The sequence below is a fragment of the Anneissia japonica genome, unplaced genomic scaffold, assembly GCF_011630105.1.
Source record: "Anneissia japonica isolate Jap-2015-1 unplaced genomic scaffold, ASM1163010v1 scaffold287834_len5846547_cov211, whole genome shotgun sequence".
In the NCBI taxonomy this organism is placed as follows: Eukaryota; Metazoa; Echinodermata; class Crinoidea; order Comatulida; family Comatulidae; genus Anneissia; species Anneissia japonica.
In genome coordinates this window covers 4,120,957-4,143,054 of record NW_022704992.1, presented here as the reverse complement: position 1 = coordinate 4,143,054, position 22,098 = coordinate 4,120,957, and the positions used below count along the sequence as shown (strand labels likewise).

Genomic DNA, 22,098 nt, shown 5'->3' with positions numbered 1-22,098 from the left:
GCCTATATATGGTCATGATGTGATGTCATCATGACCATATTTAGGCATGATGTGCCTATATATGGTCATGATGTGATGTCATCATGACCATATTTAGGCATGATGTGCCTATATATGGTCATGATGTGATGTCATCATGACCAATTTAGGCATGCCACATTTTTGTCGAATAAAATTTGATAGTGTGGACAGGACTTAGAATCCTATTTACTATTTGTTTGATTTTGTTTTGTTGAGCAGTTGAATTTAACACTCTGATGTATTTCCTTAAAATAAAAGAGATACAGTATGTCAGATACACATGCTACGATTGAATTATAATTTTTGACACAAAATTAATTGGCTGCATTTTTATTGTTCATAGTTGTCAAAGAGTAAAAATTTGCAGTTAAATAAAAGACTTTAATATATCAAGCTTGTGTACACAACAGAGCGTATGGACATAACTGTAGAACATAAAACATCACAAAGAGGGAGTTTTAACTATTTTCTTGTCATTTTTCTTGTTACTTACGTCAGCTAAAGCCACAATAAGCGTATGTTGAAAGCACCACTTATGCATATTGATACTTTACTTGCTTAGTGCAAATGTAAATTCTTGAGAATCGTTGGTTTCTGGAGAATTTTCAGGGTGTTATTTACTGGTGTTTTTTTCCTTTTTATACTTTTTGCTATTAATTAATTAATTAAATTCAAAATGTGAATACAGTTGTGAGATATTATAATAGTATAAACAGGATGTGCTGGTGTGATGGTTTAGTCTGTCAGAGAAGATGTTAAATCTTAATAAATAAAATGGCTTATCGTATGAATTCTTGGCCATCTTATATGATACACAAAAGGTTTGTGGCTCTGGATGAGAGGCATTTTAATAATGGCCATAGTTGGCATGCATTGTTAGCTGAATATATGATGATTCCTTCATTATATTTTTAAATATGTTGTTTACATTACACACCACCATTAGTAGGTTGTCATATTTGCTTGCAGACGTTGACAATTAATACTTCTTCAGAGGAAAGATCTCTGGTAACCGAGCATATATATTGCATCAACTGTCTTCGATGAATTCATCTCCTCTTTCCGTGAGTGCTTAACAATGTGACACCATCTGCTGAGTTGATGGTAGTCTACTGTAAATGATTGTAGTTGAAAATGATTCATCATTTGTGCCTCGTTGCTTTGCAGTCTCCATTGCTTACCGACAACAATTGGTCAACAAAATGTGTGTGCTGTAAAGAGTTTTGCCTAAAAACATTGTTTCTTTTCAGTGAAGTTGACATTTGTCAGTCTTTGGCGTGTCCTCTATTTGCCCCATTTTACTTCACACAACTACTGTCCAATATCTCCTCTATGTATGGCATGGCCAAGTTGCCAACTCAGTGCTTCTTAAGACTGGAGTTGGTTTGTACCTTTGCTCTTAAGTTTTCCCCTTTCTTCCATAGTACAGTAAATTCCAAGATCTACAACTGATATCAATAAAATAAACTCTCAGTTTACCAACCTCTTAAAAAAATTACAATTTAAGAATGCTAAGCCTTAGAGATGTGTTAACAACCCAGGATACTTTCTCACAGATTTACATTAATATGTCTTTGAACTGCCCTAGATTTTAATAGTTCTGGTAATAAAAAACTAACTTCTGAGTCTGAGACTATAGTTACTCTACGCTCAGGCTAGGATCAAATTTTCTTTAGCCATTTTCTTTTGCCAAAATGGCGAAAGGTTTTTAATTTTTTTTCGCCAAATTGAAAATGTTTTCGCCAAATTTAAAAACCAATAAAAATTCACAAAAACGGTTCCATAAATAAATTTCTTGCTTTTTTGTGTCTTATTCATTTGTAACCAGTCGTACAGGCGGTAATAATCATATTTATGATTGAACAAACGAAACAAAAACAATCGTGTACAATATGTGGGACCGACGGCTACTGGTCCTAGGCCTTAGCTAGGCCCTACTGTAATTGAAATGGGGAGTAGCGAGTGCCTCGCTTTTTGGCATTACAAGCGACTGCTTTTACAGTAACTACGCTGGCAGTAGGCCCTACCTGTTGTTTTGCTCTACAGCATATCAGATGTAATTATCAATGAAATTGTTGCATTTATATTGTTTGCTATGCATAGATGAAGATTAAATTTCTTTACAGTATATAAAAATTTGCTTTCGCCATTTTGGCGAATGATGCAAAACAGCATCTCAATTCGCCGGTTGGCGAATTGGCCAATGGCTAGCGTGTGAGCGTAGTTACTGTAAGCGTAGTACTATGTTGAGGTAACGCTATAGTTATTATTTAAACATTTGGTAAACAGAAAAAGAAAGGAAATAAAGAAGAAATTTAATTCCTCTGATTGTTTGTTTTTTTTTTTTCAAAAATTGCCAGATAAATATGTTTTAAATGGCTTTTTGTAGTCATAAATAAGCCCATTCACTTGTCATTTTGGTTTGACATATTTTTTTCAAATTTAATTTCTTGATAAAATATAAGAAAAGAGGAAAGTATTTAAGTTTAATAGAGAAATGTGAATAACAAGTATTTTTGGTTATAGTGTATATATTTACAGGTAGTTAGTTTTGTAAAGTCATATTTTGCGAATTGGCCAATGGCTAGCGTGTGAGCGTAGTTACTGTAAGTGTAGTACTATGTTGAGGTAACGCTATAGTTATTATTTAAACATTTGGTAAACAGAAAAAGAAAGGAAATAAAGAAGAAATTTAATTCCTCTGATTGTTTGTTTTTTTTTTTTTTCAAAAATTGCCAGATAAATATGTTTTAAATGGCTTTTTGTAGTCATAAATAAGCACATTCACTTGTCATTTTGGTTTGACATATTTTTTCAAATTTAATTTCTTGATAAAATATAAGAAAAGAGGAAAGTATTTAAGTTTAATAGAGAAATGTTAATAACAAGTATTTTTGGTTATAGTGTATATATTTACAGATAGTTAGTTTTGTAAAGTCATATTTTGTGTTTATAATGTTAAAAAATGGTGTTATGGTTACTGTAGTGTGTCATGTTTTCTTAAAAAAAACGTTATCCAGTTTAATGATCAGCAAGGCGTTTCTGATGCAGATGATACTTTTGAACTGATTGAAATAAGAAATCACTCATGTCAGCATAGTTGACTGGTAGTGGTAGAGGTTGTTGACATGTGGCAGTTATGGCAAGGCTTAATCCATTAAATATGAAAATCACATTTATATAGCTCCTAGGAAAATGAAGAGGAAGTAGATTTTATTAATTTGCAACAATTCAGTAATAAATAACTTAATATTGCCAAATATTGTAAGTAAATTGTTAAAAATAATCATTCAATCAATGTATCTCTATAACTTATTGTTTAATCGCATTTAATTACATTATTATTTAGGGTAACGTTAAAATTAAAAATTTTCATTCACAGCAATTCACTAAATAACTTTGTATTGTAATTAATTTGTTGAAAATAATAATTCAATAAATTATAGAGATATTTGATTTTAAAATTGAACACTAGTTTTTTTATCTTTTAGCATAAGTGGGTGATTTTACGTCATTTGTCATTGTAACTGCTTTGTTTACAATAAATCTTCGATATTATTTACAATGATTGACTAAAGTAACGGAAGTCTAAGTAACAGAACTTGAAAAATGGAGTAAGCACATTTACTTCATATTCAGGATGTAATAGCGTTGACATCACAAAACTGTAATTTAATCCCATTGCAACTACCAATAATGTGGTTGTTTTGATAGCAAGATTCTTGGAATTAAAGTCATCGTTTTCAATACCTTTCAAATTGTGCCATCGTTTTCAATACCTTTCAAATTGTGCCATCGTTTTCAATTTGATTTTATTAAATCTTGATCGGTAGTGCTTTTTTCTTAGAAATATGATGATAATAATATACTGTAAACAATTCATAAAGGATGAAATACCTATTATATTTGTGGTCCCTTTAAACTTTGTTTGGCTCCTTTAAACATAAGTTAAATTAATAGGGCCTCTCTGCTATGATAACAAATCATATACAAATTAATGGTTAAGAAATTAGTAATGAAGCAGGGTATTAGTGATAGATAGATTTAATACTAATGGAAGGAAGTAAAGAAATCAGTAAAGTATCAATGATACCTAGGATGGGCCTATAGATGTTATGAAAGTTATTCTTGTCAAATTTTATGAAAAAGATATCGGACAATAATATTGACTCAAGGAAGGATCTCAACAACCTGAATCAATATAATTTAAATGAATAATGCTAATTCCATCAGAGCCTTTCAAAACTGATTTATATTTCATCTTACCATATCAACATTTTTCTGAGAAAATATAAATCATAATTAAAAAAATAATTGTCTTGATGATTTCATTTTTAAGTAATGGTTACTTTTTTCAATGTCTTCGTTGAGAAGCTGTATTTATTCAGTCTAAACTTGTTTAGGTTTAACATATTTGCAGAGGTCATGAAAGGTCAAAGTGCACAAAAATCACTGCTTATAGTTTTATTGTATGGTGATCATAAGAACAACATTTGTCTTGGCATTATGTGTGTTAGCCATCGAGCCATTGCAACAATCATTGGCTCTAAATTCTATAGACCCTTGAGTTCTTTTTTTTGTTTCCTTCCTTATGTTGCGTTGTTATGTCAGTTTAGGTTGTATTGTAAATTAACATGCATAATGTTGAGTTCAAGGTTCGTCATGTTAAGAACTCTGGATTTTTTTTTTCTCTCTATTCACACTGTTTTGTGTGTCAAATATCTGTGAATCGGGGTGATTTCCGGGGGGCCAACATGGGTTATGGCCCCACCCCCAAAAAAATAGGAACTGAAAAGAAAGAAATGGAGCATGGTACTGCAAAACAAGCTAATTATTTGATTTAAATTCCATGTAACAACAGTGTCTATGGTCAAGTATTTCTAAATCAAAAATGTCAAACACAACACACCCTCCTTCCCACATGTTGCTTTACATGTTGCATGGCCCCTTACTCTGGATTTGCCCATGTGAATTGTCCATAATACATAATCTGGCCTATGATTATAGTGCCTTCAGTTAATAAGTAGTATAAGGTACTTAAAAAAATTGAGACTTTTGAATTTAATTTTTCAATATTGGAAATTTTCTCTTTGTTATATATTTTAGACTGCTTGGCACTTACTGCAGGCTCCCTGGCATTTACTGTGTTTGCTAACACTACAGTTAGAATTAGCTTGCAAATCATGATCGATGCTTCTACCTACTAATGTTTTGTCAGTATACAGTAATACTTGCTTTACTTACAAAACTAAATGGCAGCTACTACTGTCGGAAGATATATTCGACTGTCACTGCATTTCAGACTAAGTCAATGATGTCAGTTGAGGAAGTTGTTCAGTTGAAACTGTCTGGTTTTTGTAGTCTAAACCATTTTTGCTGTTGTGTCCAATTGACATGGGCAAATAAATATATTGTATTGTCTTTGTTATTGTCATTTATTCTGATTATTAATAATCAAGATTACCATAAGCATTTGTCATAATAATTTTTTTAATTCTTTAATTAATAATCATCATTATTTGATTTATTTTCTTATATTCATAATCATTGTCATTATATCCTGATCATAATCACCATTATCATTTTTATAATCATAATCATCAACATCGTCTGTATTATTATTATTATTATTATTATTATTATTATTATTATTACTATTATTATGTGTACTATTGTGATTATCATTATTTTAATAATTTATTAATTAATAGTTCAATCTTGATTGAGTGCATTTTGCTAAAAGCCTCAATGCCTCAATAAAAATCCAGATGTGTTTTGAGTAGTTCATTATTCAGTTATCTTTATTTATGTTTATATCACATCTTGTAAGAGGTTGAGAAGTTTTTCTCTGCAATATTTCAGGTGATAATTAATGTAAGTAACACTGTCATAAAATTGATGTTATAATTGAGCAAGATTAATTATAATTATCTTTATTTCTAAGGGATTATTATGGTAATCTCAATGAGTTGAATGCTTTCAGACAGATATAATTCTTCAATAGGTAACCAAAGACCACTATATATACATCAATAGTTATTATGAACGATTGATTGCAATTCTATGCCGTTGATAACAGACATTAATATCCATGCAACTGTCTATAGTCTGTTACCGGTAATAATCATCATGATTATCCAAATTCAGCATTTCATGAGGATAAAACATATAGAGTCGGTTTGTCAACGGAGCTTAGCTGAATAGACCATTTTACTTCACATCCTGCTGTGGTGATCGTTAGACGGTCAGTCGGAGATACATTTATCGTTTTCCGATTCTCTTGCGTGTCATCAGTCACTTTGAAAAGAATCACTTAATGATGTTTGATCATCCTCACGATTACTATTAAATTACTGTGCAGTGTGTACACTCTTAGGAATCTTCTTTCATATATTTTAAAATACAAATTTTGATATATTTGGGAGTGTATGTATTGTTTTGTAGGATTTTATACTTTCATGAATTTTTTTTGTACAAATATTCAACGGTTTATACAGATGTGACGCAACCTTTTAAACTTAAATTAATACGTTTGACACCCTTAAACATGGATTTTAGACCTATGATTGTCATTTTACCAGACAAAGTACATGTGGTTGTCAAATCTCAGAAATACCCCTAGGCTTATATGAAAGTTGACCAACTTATCCTAAATCTTAACTACTGTGCTTTGGCTACACCACAACATTTTTTGGCCTATAGGTTTCATATAAAGTAAGTCACTTCTCCTGCAGTAAATTAACTGGAAGACATGAGTTTTAACACGTTTCTTGAAATACTGGATCTATTGTCCATGAATGTCTCTTGGCTGGGCATTCATAAATCTGTCCTACATTTTTAAAAATAATTTATCACTGGTTCACTTAACAGGTAAAATTGGGTAGACGCTGCCATACTTATTTATTGTAAACAGTCTAAGTACGATTGGCTATTGTATGCAGATTTAATACTTGAGAAGCATACACTGACCGTTGTCCTACAATCATTCATTCATCTCATTGGATGACCCAAACATTTTAAGGGTTTTTGTTTTGTACTTGTTCTACCAGCGAAACAAATAGATAAGACTTGCTTGAATGGCATATCCCATAATGATGTCTAGTTACATTACTTCGTCACATGACATGGTATTGAGGATATTGGAGCAACATTACGTGCTGTAGCTCATGCATGTGCATGTCATTTAGTGGGATTTCAATTTCTATTATAAGCTATTGTTGGGGAGAGAAGTTTTAGTGATATTAATTTCATTGTTGAGTACCAAGTACAGTATTAATAATAAATCATAAAATATTGTGAGTGGATGACAAGTTTTATGAAGAACATAGAAATAGTTTGTAGTTTGCTAATGCATAGCTAATCAATGTCATCATCATTATTCATAAAATCAATGTCATCCTCATTATAGGTAATTATATAAATAAATTTAATTAGTTTTCAGTAGAAAATTTGAATCTGAAAATATTTATCTTACTGATTTAGTGGCTGCATATTGTACACATACTATTCATATTATTTAGAATACTTAGCAGTGAACAAACACTTTTATATGATATGATAATAGTAAGTCTGTAATCAATATTTTATTGGAAGTTAATAACTTATTTGCCAATTTTAAATGAGCTTTATTTGAATATTCAAGGGGTTTTCCAGCTTTCAACTATGACATTAGCTCCCCTATCTTTAGTGCAGTGCAGTATAACATTAGTATTGTCAATCCTTTGCGCCTGACATGTTAAAGATTCTTGTGATTATCAGCTATTCCTGCCTAACCACCTACAATGTTTTCCGCCAATTTCACCCATTATGCTGTCCTGGGTAATTGCTGAGGTATTTTTCCAATTTAATATTTTCCCCTTTGATAAGTTTAAAGGTTAAGGTTAAAGCATGAGTAACTGCTTATAAAATGAAATGAGTTTGTAGGCATAGTCTGATAATTCTGTAGGATTATAACATGTATTACAGTATGAAAAGATTGCAAAACACATTAATTTGTAAAAATCAACCTGTTATTTGTTTTATAAATTTGATTTGAATTTATCTGCAGAATAATCTAGTGTAGTTTAGTGTGTGAATATTGTATGGATCTTATCTGTTGTCGTCTCCTTATTTCAATCTTACGAGTCCGTTGTCTGCTCATTCCTACTTTATTAGCTATTTGTCTACTGTTGTGCTAATTAGTTTTGGAGACTTTTTTTTAATGAGTTTCTCCAAATTACAAATGTTTTAATGTTGTTTGTTTTAAACATCATATATAGTAACAATATGTAGGCATAATTTGATGCAATGTTTCCTCTCATATTACTTGAAAATGTTCCCGTGCATATTATATTTGATTTTTAAAATATTATCTTCTACTGCAGGTCTCAGCCTGTTCGCCTCCAATGGTGTCCGTCTTTTCTCTTCATCTAGTCCACTTTTTCCTAGTAGTCTGAGAAAAGTTTTTTATATTCAGCTAACTCTCCTTTCGAGTCAAACCACCATTTTCGTAGCATCAAAAACCGTCAAAATAGTAGAACCTTTCAGTTAGTTAAATAGTGATTCGCTTCCTGGTCCCCAACTGTGCCCTTCTTCTAGGCACTACCAGAGCACTCCTAGGGCACTCAAGCACCCCATGGACCTTTAGTTCTCATAGAAAACCTTGAGGAATCCAAGTTACAGGTTTGGTTCTACTTGTAAATAATTGTAACCTAAAGTATTAATTATATTTCACGATGTTTTTTTGCAGTCACCATTGGTTAAACAGCTTCTGAATCATTATTCAAGCGCTGGTGGTTTTGCCTTGCTAAAGGAGCGACTTACTGGATGCAGTGAGCTAAGCCTGATACAGATTGCGTGTCTTCTCAGGTATAGTATTACTAATCTGGCTGTTTTTTCCCTGATCTTTTTTGGCGTCATCTGATCGTTTTAATTTCGCCTTTGTCGCCTCGTATTGATTTTTCAATCTGTAAAGTGTTGCTGTCATCAAAATTGATACTTTTCATCATCATCATCACCACCGTCATCACTGTTATCGTCATCAACTTGCGTTATCGATGGGAACAATATAACCTTACTGGTACTTACTTTAAAACTATGTTCAGTTTTGTCTTTGATACATTCATTTTATGTTAATTGTTTTTATTGGCCGTGTTATCATTACAAGATTCATTTTGGTGTACTGGAATAATTTAATTATTAAATCAACTATACAATACAAAATATAGCATTAAAATTTTTACTAAATCCCTGACGAAAATGTTGTGGACATTATTGGCTCATCTTATGTTTTTTTTTTTATTTTCAGTTTATGTATGCCAAAATAAGCACATCTGTTATGTTTCCTATGTGAATTACATTCAATGACCTCCCAATGATCTGGGTCACAAACAATACTGTATCTCTTTTGGGTTAAGGGCCTTGTATTTACATAAATCTTTTAACATCTTCAAATAGCGCCCTCATGCTAGAGTAAAAATACTTGCACTTTTTTCTTAGTTGCCACATGGAGTGATAGCCATTTCGATGATTAGATTGAATTACTCCTTGATTAGATACGTTAATGTTCCTGGCACCTAATTCTGATAATTAAAGGCTAAGCATTTCTGTGATGATCATCTGTTAATCTCTGTCAATACAGTATAATGCTAGTTTAGAATAAAGTAAAACAAAAAGTTTTGCACTTGGAAAGTGACCTAAATAGTGCAGCAGACTTGTAATCTAACATCAAATTTGTGGGATGCATAAGCTGGCTAGTGGTGAATTGGCACAGGGATGCAAACAAATTAGAAAGGCCTAGGGTAATGCATTGATAATCCAAATGCTGTCATTAAAACACAGTATGCTGCTTAAAATGATACCGGTGTAAGTGTCAATAATGAAAATACTAACATGAAGTTAATAGACATATCTTGACTTTAAACTTTTCTCAATCAATCCATCAGTTAATCAATTTATTAGGAATAACACCTTAAGATTGGTGGCACACACAATAGTGGTGCATCCAAAATAACCACTTTTCTCATATTGTTTTACGCTATTCTTCCAGTAGGCTAGTTATCATGGTAGGTTCATAGCAAGATGATTAGTCTAGGTCCCTAAGTATCTGCGTAGCTACGTAGGCCCTAGAGGCAAAGTGTCTGGAAAGAAAATCATCCTTTATAGTATCTAGAGTTACTGTTATTACTTTTCCTATATATATGTTTTTATATAGATACAGATCAATCATATTTATAAAACATAATTTTGACAGAAAGCAGACATTTCATACAATATTTAGGACTCGAATATAGAATTCGTTTGTGCTCTTAAATAGCTTGCGCCAACTTGAAGCAGACATTTCATACAATATTTAGGACTCGAATATAGAATTCGTTTGTGCTCTTAAATAGCTTGCGCCAACTTGAATTGAAGTAATGATGTCACATAAACATTGTGTCTATTGCACTGCACTGCGTATCATGGGGTTGATTGCCTACCATCGCTAACCCAAAGTATTTTTGTAACAACAGGGCTAAACAAAAATTTACTGAAAATTAGGCCGACCTTACATTTTCAAGATTACAAATTGGTCAGGCTTGGCCAACACTGTTTTTCTTCCTGCCTATGAAGCTAATAATAAACTTACGATTTTATTTTTTATTTTAAAATTAGTTTGTTTTAATTTAATTTCAATGTCAATTTGTAAAGGAAGCAATAAAAAATATTTTAAAATTTTTAGCTCATAAAGACAGAATCTTATCTGTATATTCGGTATATTAAATACATATGATTATGAACATTAATTTGAAACTTAAAAGTATATCTTATATAGTTCAGGCATTATGTACTGTTCTCAACTAACAAGATAAACATATATTCAGTTGACTACCTATAGTCAGAATTTTATGCTATTCTATTCATATTGGTATTGTTTTAGACAAGTCGTTTATTAATATAATCTTTACTGATGTTACACGCCACACCTTTTAAGACATGAAAGCATCCATGCGAATCATATCAATTTTATTGGATATTACCCGCTATACATGAAACTGCCTTAGACGTCGATTAAAACTATGGTTTCTTTTATTGGCTGATTGACTCACGCTTGATAAATATTCATAATTAGCATATTGAACTCTGTGATTGGTCCCTTATGATAAATTATAGATTTTTATGGTAAAATATGTATTGGTTTACACTATATTATTTAATATTATATTTAGTTTTTGGTTGAATTGTAGGTCATTGGTTCAATCCTAGTAAATGTCAAGATCCTTGTTATTGCAGATTAGTTACAATTCCTAAGCTGCATATGCTAATTACCTTTAACTAGAAAGTAAAAAATTATGTGTAAATAAAGTTGTTGAAATTGTTTAACATTTAGCTACTCTACTAAACCCTCAAATTAGATGAATTGTGTGCATAGTAATGTGATTACATTGCATACTTAAGTTACTATAATTCATAAATCTGATTATGAATTTCTAAGTTAATGGAATTTTTGATTTTTGAATTTATTCTAAGAGGTCCTTCTCCTCTTAGAATATGAGACAGTGTTTTTATGATGATTTCTTTTGTCTAGCCTGGATTATTAGATTTGTTTTTCAAAACTTGCATTTTAATCAACTAGACAGTTCAAGATCATTCAGGTTTCCATAAAATTGGTAAATACTGTTATTTTTGTTTTTCATTTTGCAGGCCATTTGCTAGCTGTGCAGAGTTTTTGACACCCGAAATTGTACAAATGTATTTTGTTCCTGTTTTAGTAAGTATTAGACTGATGAATGAAATTGTGATGACCTCTATTAAAACATCAAAAAGTTGACTTACATCAAAATGTCTCCTTATACTACCAGGTGGAATTATATATCATATCAATGTTATACGATGTTGTGTTAGTGTGTATGTGTTACAACAAAAAATGATATACAATGGTCAACCGTCTCTCCTTAGGATGTGTTTCCACAGCACTTATTATCCAATAATTTTGTTATTTTTTGCTGCAGAAACAGGGCCCAAATTTACCGGAAAAAATTCTGAATGCGAAAATAAATAACCTTTGACCGATGTCAAATCAGGGCCCATGCAAATAATTGTTTTGTGTAGTTAGTTTCTAAGGCAATTAGGCCTAGTACTGTAGTTAGTAGGCCTATAGGGCCTAGGCCTGTAGGCTAATCAAACACTTCATAATAAAAAGTGAGTAAATTTTTTGTGTTTATCAGATATTTTTAACAAACCTGTAAAGGCTGCGTTCGATGTTGACGGTTGCTGCCTGGCTGGGCTTTAGGTCTAGGCTGTCCCTACCTATTATTGTTTATTGCAGTAGAAACCCTCAATTACGTACGGCACGGGCCCAGAGCCGTTCATAATTGGCGGGTATTCGTAAAATTGGGGTTGACCAAAATTCCTATATATTTGCACTGGTTCTACTTACACTGGCATAAACTAGGCCCACTCTAGGCCCTACACAAATTTGTTTTAATCGCACGTTTTTACCTTCTTAAATACCTAGACTGTGGATTTTACTTTAACACAACTTCCATAGATACTTCCATCGATCATTCAATAAAACAAACAAACAAAATTAGAAATAAAATTTGTCGCATGCACATGTGTGAAGACATAATAACATAGTACTGTATAGTATGGTATGTTATTTTGTATGCATGCTAATAACAGTTACAATTCGAGCGGATTTTTTTTTTTTTCACTTCACTTTTTATCTTGATTTTACGTTCGTAAAATCGGGAATTTGTTAAATCAGGGTTTGTAATTGAGGGTTTCTACTGTATATCGTAAGCACACCAAAGTTACAATAGCATTTTTTTCCATCTTTTTCTCACTCCCTATATTTATAGTACAATGAAACATCATTGCAACAGTACATTTCACTGAGCGAAATAGCACCGTATCGGTTTTGTTCTTGGCCTAGGCCTATTCATCTTGTGCATAAAAGGGTCACCTGCTAGGTCAACAAAGCGGTGTTTTGGTGTTAAACACATTGCATTGTTGTCCCTAATATAGCATGATGGGATAAAATATTTGGAGGGAATTTTAAGATAATTTATCAGAGGAATTGTCAGTGTTGCAGAAACACTGCCTTAGGGAATACACCTTACTTTGGGAATATAATTAGTCAATCCCATCAAAATCTTTGGTCTCTACATTGTGCTTGAAAAAGATAATCCTGAATTATGAATACAAGATGGCACTATGCAGTACAAATTGTATAAATATAGATACATTACCACTTGACATGGGTCGGATTGTCTAATTATAATTTTAGATTATTTGGTGACTATAGTCCTTTAGAATAAGTCATACATAGGTGTGACACCAGCATTTCAATATATCCTATATCTATGATGTATTTATTTATCATAGAAATTCTTCCAAGTTTTAAAAATTTCACTCTCGTAAATCAACTAAATTTACCAATCACACCATGAAAAACTTGGGCTTACAGTATTTTGTTTACTGTCCTAGGTTGCCCTTGTTAAAGCAAGACAATAAATACATATGCAAGCCATGTTTTAACAAATTCACATTTTTCAAATTTAAAAATTACTTTCAGAATACTATATTGATTAAGTTTTTGCTACTCAAATTTTCTTTACTGCTTTGACATACATATATTTATTAGAAAACAACAATTGTGACATTAAAGAAAAATACACTATGTAATTTAAAGGTAGTTTATTGATAATATGTGAATGTGAATAAACAAAATTCAATAATTTGAAATGTCACATTTCTCTGTAAATATTGTTTGATATCAAAAGCAAATGTTTTCTTAAATATTTTTTTTAGAGGAAATTGTTGTTTTATAGCTTGAAAGTACATACTTGCAGTACATATGAATTAAAAGGGTCCCTTTCACATCTTCAATAATTCTAATTTGAATGTATGTGATTACTTTTTCAAAATCAACTGAATGGCCTTGCTCTTTACACTTTTATTGAAAGTTGTTTGTTTAGCATTTTACTGAATATTTTGGTCTGAATACAAAGTTTAATTTTATTTTATATATTCAGTAATATATGTATACTTAACCATTACACTGCCAGCTCTTTTCTTATTCAGTCAACCAGAGTGACAACTGATAACATTACCTCTAATCCCCTGTGCCAGCTAATTATTTAACAAGCTCACTGTAATGCTTATTTTTGATAATGTATATTATTTGCTCAATAATTCATAAACTATTGGGATTATGAAAATATAAATCTAAAAACAAATGCTTAGCATTGGTTGTTTTGTACATATATGCTTTTATTATTGCATTTTATTTATCATTTACTGAATAAGTGATAGGAATATTTTGTCAATAGTGACAAATAGTATAATTATTAGGCATAGGCCTATTAGCAGAGTATGTGTTTTCACAGTCAAATTACTTGCTGATGAAAATCAAAACAATGAATCTTAGGCCTACGTACATTTGCTAACATCACCATTACAGTCCAGGCCTAGCTTGACTAGGTCTGCCTAGCTATGCCTAGTCCCCAACTCAAACTTTTAACAAAACAACCTCCTGTAAGTTTTACATCAAAATGTGCAGAAATTCATTGGCTTTCCTATCCAGTAAACACTATTTGTGCTCTATGGTCTCTTTCCTTCCACAATCATTTAATTCTAGGATTTGACAATATTGCCATAAGAACTAACCACAACTCTATCAGTAAAAATAATATCTGCATATATGTCATGCTCAACATTATTAATATTCTATACTCTACTGTTAACAAATTTCCCTTTCTCCACTTCCGTCTCTCAAACCCCATCACCATTAGCCGAATTCATAAGTTTTTGTAATGCGGAGTGTTTGTGTTACGTGTTGATGAAATGTTTATTGATGCATGCTAGGCAAGTGGTAACCTTATCAAATATTACCAAGTGCAGTCAGGGAGATAGACTGTGTTATTAATTATGTCAAGAAGTTAATGTGCTAAGCTTTTGTACATGACATTATAAGGCAATAAGGCTTATGTCTCGGGCAGGCTGTGAATATGTATGTTAACTATGTTATTAATTATATAATTATGTTAATTTGTAGCTCTATGCAACTACTAAATGCACACTTGACATATAATTAACCTACTAATCTACATTGACAAGCTATCAAAATTTTGTTTTTGTGTTTGTCTCTGGGTATTTCTGTGTGTGCAGTGTATGTGGGTATGTCTGCATAGGTGAAGTCTAATGATAATGTTATAGAAATCTTTACATAAATAATGAAGATGATAATATTTGGAGTACATTTGAATATGTATGTTTATGTTTAATATATAAGTAAAAGAGATAAACAGACAGGTAAGACATACATGTGCCACTCTTGTATATAATAATGTGATGATAATATATGAACATTCACTGAAAATGTACTGTTTTTGTTTGCAGGATTGTCTATGTAACTTTGTCGAAGGCCTAGATAGTAAAGTGTTACTGCAGGAGGACACACACTGTCCCTGTGTCTTACCAGATCTTGCAGGAGAAAAACTTATACAAACTTTGCTAGATGTAAGTCAAGTCAGCCTAATAGTAATTTAAACCGACCTTTCATTTGTGGGTGAATAGTAGAACATTCCTCTCAAAAATAATGGTATCATCCAAGTGTTTTTCTAGGCATAGGATGCATACACTGTTAGGCTATAGTTATAATAATAATATTTGGCATTTCAAGTAACCCAAATAATTTTGCTCTCTTTCTTGATTCATTTTTCACATTTTTTCTCTAAGTCTGCATGCATGCTTACATATAATACATACTGTGTGTACAGACTTTTGGTTACAAAGCAGCAGTGAATGATTACATAGATTTACGCCATTTTGAATTGATGGACAATATCCCTCCAAAAATAATAGAATGGTCTGTAATTAGTCGCACTTAATGTACATTATGTGTGACCTTTCACCACAGGTCAATTATTTATTTTAGGACAATTAAATACAACATTTATCATGCAGTTCACATGGTATTGATACAATATCTGTAAGTAAAGATATAACATTTAGAACATAAGTATTTAGGAAAACAGAAGATAAGCCATTTATCTGTTGACAAAATTAGGGTATAGTACAGTATTCAAACACTATAAAATCATAACCAATAAAGCAAGCTACTGTTGGCATTGAAATACACATGAAGAGAATTATAACAAAAGTCCAACATAACATCAACATTAACATCAACAATATTCACAAACATTTTTTTTTTCTGGTATTGTTTAACGATCACAGACAGTAGTGACAAGCCAAATAGAATGATAGATGACAGACTTGATACAAAGTGCAAATGATACAATTCTATTTTATTATCTACAATTTTCCTGTCAACAGTCGCTAAGTATTATCATCGTCCAAGTGAAGTCAGAAGATGTGGACGCCTACATCAATGTACAATGTTGGCAACATCGTATAAGAACAAGGTAAGCATATGCTTCTGTAAATAGAACATAGTCTGTTTATTCTTAGTTTACCGTTGATAATAGTAAATCATATCTCATCCTATATTAGAATCTTGTATTATATAAAAATAATAATTTTATAATAAAGAAAATAATTTTTTTTTTGTCTAACCATTATGATGAATTCATTCAGCATAGTCTTATCTTTTCAGTTCCTTTATAAGTCAATCACCTTGTTATCTCATAACCATTTGCATTTTTAGGCCTAGCTTAGGTGGTCATATTATTTTTGGCTTGTTTTAGTGTTTTGGATACCATGCACTTGCTGGCTAAAAATGACCTGCTGGCCACCACTTTAGAACCCTTGTATTTCTAGACCTACTACCTCATTTTGTTAATTAACCTGAATATTATTTATATAGACACCAATCACACAAATCATACAATACTACATTTGGTAATTAGTGATTACCTGTACATATACAACAATCGGATAAAACAGACACAAGCTATCTCTTCATTTTAAATACCTTGAAAATACGGAGAAAATGAGGCATGTCATGGCCAAATGGTAAGTTGTCACACAGGCCAGTATTGAGTATAATGAGCTATAAAATATGGGAGCTCAAAAAATCGCCTAAAAAACCAAATTTGTTTTTCACTATTATAAATCAACAGCTTAATGTCTTATTAATCATGTACCAAAGTATTAGTTCTGGAAGTGGTCAACAAATTGTTTATTTAATGTTATTTTAATAGTTCATTCTATTAAACAATGTATGCATAAATAACTTTGAAAGGCAATTACTCAAAATCATGTTTATCTTGATTCACTTTCCAATAACTTAGTCTTGAAATGTCCAATTTGAATGAATGACCCCTCATTTTAAAGATCACATACTCAGGTATCTGAAAATACCAATAACTTGATTTTCAATTTTTGCTACAACTTAGCCATTTTGCCACAACATGCCTCAAATAGTTCTGGATTTTCATTTTTGTGCAGTTATAGAGTATTTGTATTTTAGTTTTTAATCTAAGGAGTCTACACAGATACTTTTGGTCACACATTTCATTTATGAAATAGCAGTGGAACCTAGACCCAATTAAAATAAATTATTATTTTAAATTATGAACTTTTAAGGATGAGTATGCTTTTCTCTATGAAGGTATGACATTTGTATTCCTTACACTAACCTAATTTCTTTCTTTGGCAGGTTAAAGATGCTAAGGGGCATATTTGAATGCCTTTTTACACATTCGATTATAGGTTTATGTATTATGATTTGACCCCAAATAAAGCATACTTAATTAAACTTAGATACCACTAATAAACATATTAAAATAAATACCAAACAAAGTGAGCAAATTAAAATCGGTAAATATTTATGGTCAAAAACATACCTATCATACTCATGTGTCAATGCTTTTGCTCATGGTTTAATTTCACTTGGCAGACTTTAGCCTTGGTTATTTGTTTGTAAAAAAAAACATAATTTATAATAATGTTTATTTGACATAAAAGAACAATTTAGCCAGGATGCGAGAATAGGCGAAAGCCCAAACAATCAATGTACTCGCTCCATAGAACACAAAATAAAAATAACAAATTTAAACTTAGATACTAAAAATTAAAATTAAAATTAGTTAATTAATACATTGAAAGAAGATGTTTTGTAAGAGCAGACTTACATAATGAAATTGATTAATAATTTTGAATTTCTGTTTTGTAATTGTTCCCATAGTTGTGGGAATATAACATAAACAGAGTCTACCCTTACATCTTTGACTACTATTTACATACTGAGAAAATGAAGGAGGACAAAAACCTTTTAAAATCTTAAAACCTTGTACAAGTTTCTGAACTTTAAATGCATCTTCGATAGTTAAAATATTAAGACTTTAGTCTATAGAAATATGATGTCTCCCAAGAACCTTCCTTTCTAAACATTATTATTCTTGTCGCTCTTCTTTGAATACTTTCGATTTGGTTCAAATGTGATTTTTCAACTGGTGCCCACATAGAAGCACAATATACTATAATCGGTAGTAGTAAAGCTTTATACAGGTTTAACATAAAATTTGAATTTTGTGGGGACCCTGGCTTTAGCCAGTGAGAGCTCATAGCCGTTAAGCCACTGATTATCATCTTGCTTGGCATTTTTGTCATTGTTATCGTGATAATCATCAATAATATCATCATCATCATCATCGGCATCACTTATTTATTAGCATGATTATAAATAGTAAGCATTGGTTACACATTTGAATATTCTTAAAATCTGAATCTCAGATTTACGACACCCCAATGTACGACATGTTATATTTTACAACCAAACTCCGAGTAACCTCATTGGCAAATTGTGTCGAACCTGTGTAGAGTTACCTAAAATACTCACTCCAATTACAAATTTGAAGAATATAACTTTCAAATTTAACATTAAATAAAGATTAAACTCATCATTATTACCACTTAACTTACATCTACATTAGTTTCATATTATACCTGTGTTGTTGTCATATACTGGAGTAAATTTTTGACCCTACTTGTCTATGGTAGACAAAATAAATTTAACGTACATGTCAGCGTCGCCGGATATTTCACATTGTAAACATTGAAGTCGAATTATACAGTATATATCATTTTGAAATATCAAAATAAATTAAATGTATATATTTTTGTTGGCTTAATTTGGGTTCTAGAGTTCAATGAAAAAAAAAGTGTAGTATGAATAATTACAATGTTTATTGGTATGATTTTTATAACTTCTGAGTTCAGTAGTGAAAACCAAGCATTTCAATACAAATTTATACTCTTACTCAAATTACAGTGTTGAAGCTTAGAAAATGTGTTTGGCAATGAAAAAAATATGTATTAAAATACTGTATAGCTATTCATTTGCTATTAATCGATCATTTCATCTGTATGGTTTGGTTTTTATTTCATGAAAATCAGTAATTTTGGCATAAATGAGAGTGACCCAACTTTTCATATTAGTATTTTCACTATAGCCAGGTGGTTAATTTAAGGACTTTTAGTTAATTCTGTTTTTCTACACAATTTGGCAAGAATTAAATTCATGAATATTAATGAATTTTTGTAAATTGACTACCAAGCAATTGAAAATAGAATATCACCTGAACTGAATGTGAAATAACATAAATAGTATTATGTACATTTTTTTGTTACGTTTGGAACTTCGATTTTTCAAATAATTACTTTAATCATGTTAGGAATAAAAGATATATTATGGAAAATTTTGACTCTCCCCTTTCAATTAGGTTTAGCTATGTAGTACGCTATATTTATTCTACTTTATAATTGACCTGTAGTTCTAAATTAGACCATTTTTTTTATTTATCCGATCCGAGTGATACTTAATCAGAGGTTTGGCTGTAGACTTTACAATACCTTACTGTAATATATTTAATGCGGTTTTCCTTGAATTACTAACTGTTGTCAGTTTTTAATGGCATCATGAAAATTAACTTATTTGTTTTATTATTTAGCTTCAGTCCTCGCTTCAGGTCTCAGTTTATTAAACTCATTTAACACTGTTGACATTTGGTTTGCAACTTGACAATGCTGTATGCTTTGTGACTGAATTCCATGAAGTATAAAATTTTGAATAATAAATTGCAAGGAAATAATTTCTTCACTTCTAAGAATTGATTTTCATAAGCTTTCAAAATTGATTGTTTTTTAGTGGGTGTTTGATAACTTGGCAGAAGGATCAATTTGGAATTTTTCAAAATTTCTTTCCTTGAATATGGATGCTGCCCTCAAACATCAGTTGTGATTAGTTACTGATTATTTCCGAGAATCTTTTGGCGCCACTGATGTGGGAGTATAATCGAAGAAATCTAAGAAATGAAATTGCATAACTACCACCCTCACATTTTCTGTATACAGTAGCTTAAAGATGTATTGTCCCTTGCTAATGTAAAAAAATCAAAAAATAAGTTTGAAATAAACTTGATCATTTTGCAATAACATACAAATTATTAACTTGTGCATAGAAATTATTTAATTTAAAAAATGTACCCTGATTTTTTAAACCAACAAATTATAATAAAAATAATAAAACACTTCCAGTGACTGGAAGAGTTTCTATCTTTTTTTGCTGTTAACTGATGGGTAGACAATTTTTTAAAAACACTAATTTCTATGTTCAAGTTGATAACTTTTATGTTCCTTCAAAATTGGCAAGTTAATTTTAAGAAATGATTTTATGATTTTGATATTTAACATGGGACAATACATCTTTAAAGTCAGTAGATTATGGGCGATAGGTTGAATTATGGTGATCAGTATAACAATAATGCTGAGGAATACAATAGAGATTGAAATATATATAGTTTTGATAATAGAAAAAAATTATTTTTTATTATTTTTTCTAACATGTTATCAATTTATTTTTGTCTCAATAGCGATGGCGAAATGCTGCGTTTGCTGTACTGGTTGGACTAGTGATTCTTCTGTACCTCATCATATTTGCTGTCTTTCCTGGTGGTATAATGAATGAATGACCTTTACTGACACAGCATGGCTTCTTGCTTTTCCGTGTTTATTCTTCCAGATTGTTCGTTGCTCCTGTCTTATGCATTAACTTGCCCGGTGTACGAAAAGAAAAGAAACCATTTTTACAGACATCGATGTATAGAATATGTGTGGTCTGTATTTTATATCTGTAAACTTGCTATTTTTATTTGGAAATATTCAAAAAAATGAGAGATAAGTACAAAAAATCCTTAGTATTCGGAAACAAAAGAGAAATTGTGCCTATTTTGTTACTCAACATCTTCCGGATTCAATAAGGAGCTGGAGGTGTGAGATAATATTATCTGTTGCTGTGTTTACTGTAATTGATAATTGAATGTTGCAAAAATGTGATGATAACTGCTTAATATTTTTAATAGCTATACACATCTATCATTTCCCAATTGATATATATATATATAGTTTGATGCAACTTGTATGTATGCACAAAACATGTTAACATGTGTCTAGAGTATGTGTGTAGGGTGATTTATATGCACATTCAAAAATAAACCATGCAGAAGCATGTTTGATTGAAGTGGGTACATTTTCACTATGAATTTATATTAATATCCTAAGCTGTCCATTACAGCTATATGTTTTTAAACACATGTGAATACAATATTAGTTTACATGATTATTTATGATGTAATATATTGGTACATCATACATGCGATTACATGTTTAGGCTGAAAGCTTGACTAAGATTCACTTTGCAAAATGCTAGGTACATTCATTGTAGCGTGGATGCCCATACTGCTACAGTTACATGGAGATGCAGTGTAAATTCATGCCAGTTTATAACCCAAGTTTATATACCTCATACATAGATTCTAGGCATCTGATTATAAAGTACTGTTCCCCTATGGGATGGTACTTTCTTGCCCAGCCGTGCGATGTGCATTCTCTAGGCCGCGTTGCTATGATGACACGCATGAATAGTAAAGGAGACGCGACCTCTACAACGCTGAGAGAGATTGGCTCTTTGATCGCCTAGGCCTAGGAAGTAAGCCTAGGTGGCCTACTTGGTGTGAACTATTTTCCTTTCCTTTTTAGGTCTCATAAAATCTATGTGTGAGGTATATAAAACAAATATTGACTGCTCTAGATTAGGAGAACGGTGATATTTATAGCTCCCTTGGTGATGTGGAGACCCCCCCCCAGCCT

At 31.3% G+C, this 22,098-nt stretch overlaps 1 protein-coding gene across 1 annotated transcript; it reads left to right on the top strand.

Annotated features, from left to right (window-relative positions):
- The first annotated feature begins 7,827 nt into the window (after positions 1-7,827).
- LOC117105000 lies at positions 7,828-17,681 on the top strand. The gene is made up of 6 exons (XM_033245980.1): positions 7,828-7,851; positions 8,750-8,868; positions 11,683-11,749; positions 15,385-15,504; positions 16,324-16,412; positions 17,609-17,681. Exons 1-6 carry the CDS (start codon positions 7,828-7,830, stop codon positions 17,679-17,681), a joined length of 492 nt encoding a protein of 163 aa, XP_033101871.1.
- Positions 17,682-22,098: the final 4,417 nt, after the last annotated feature.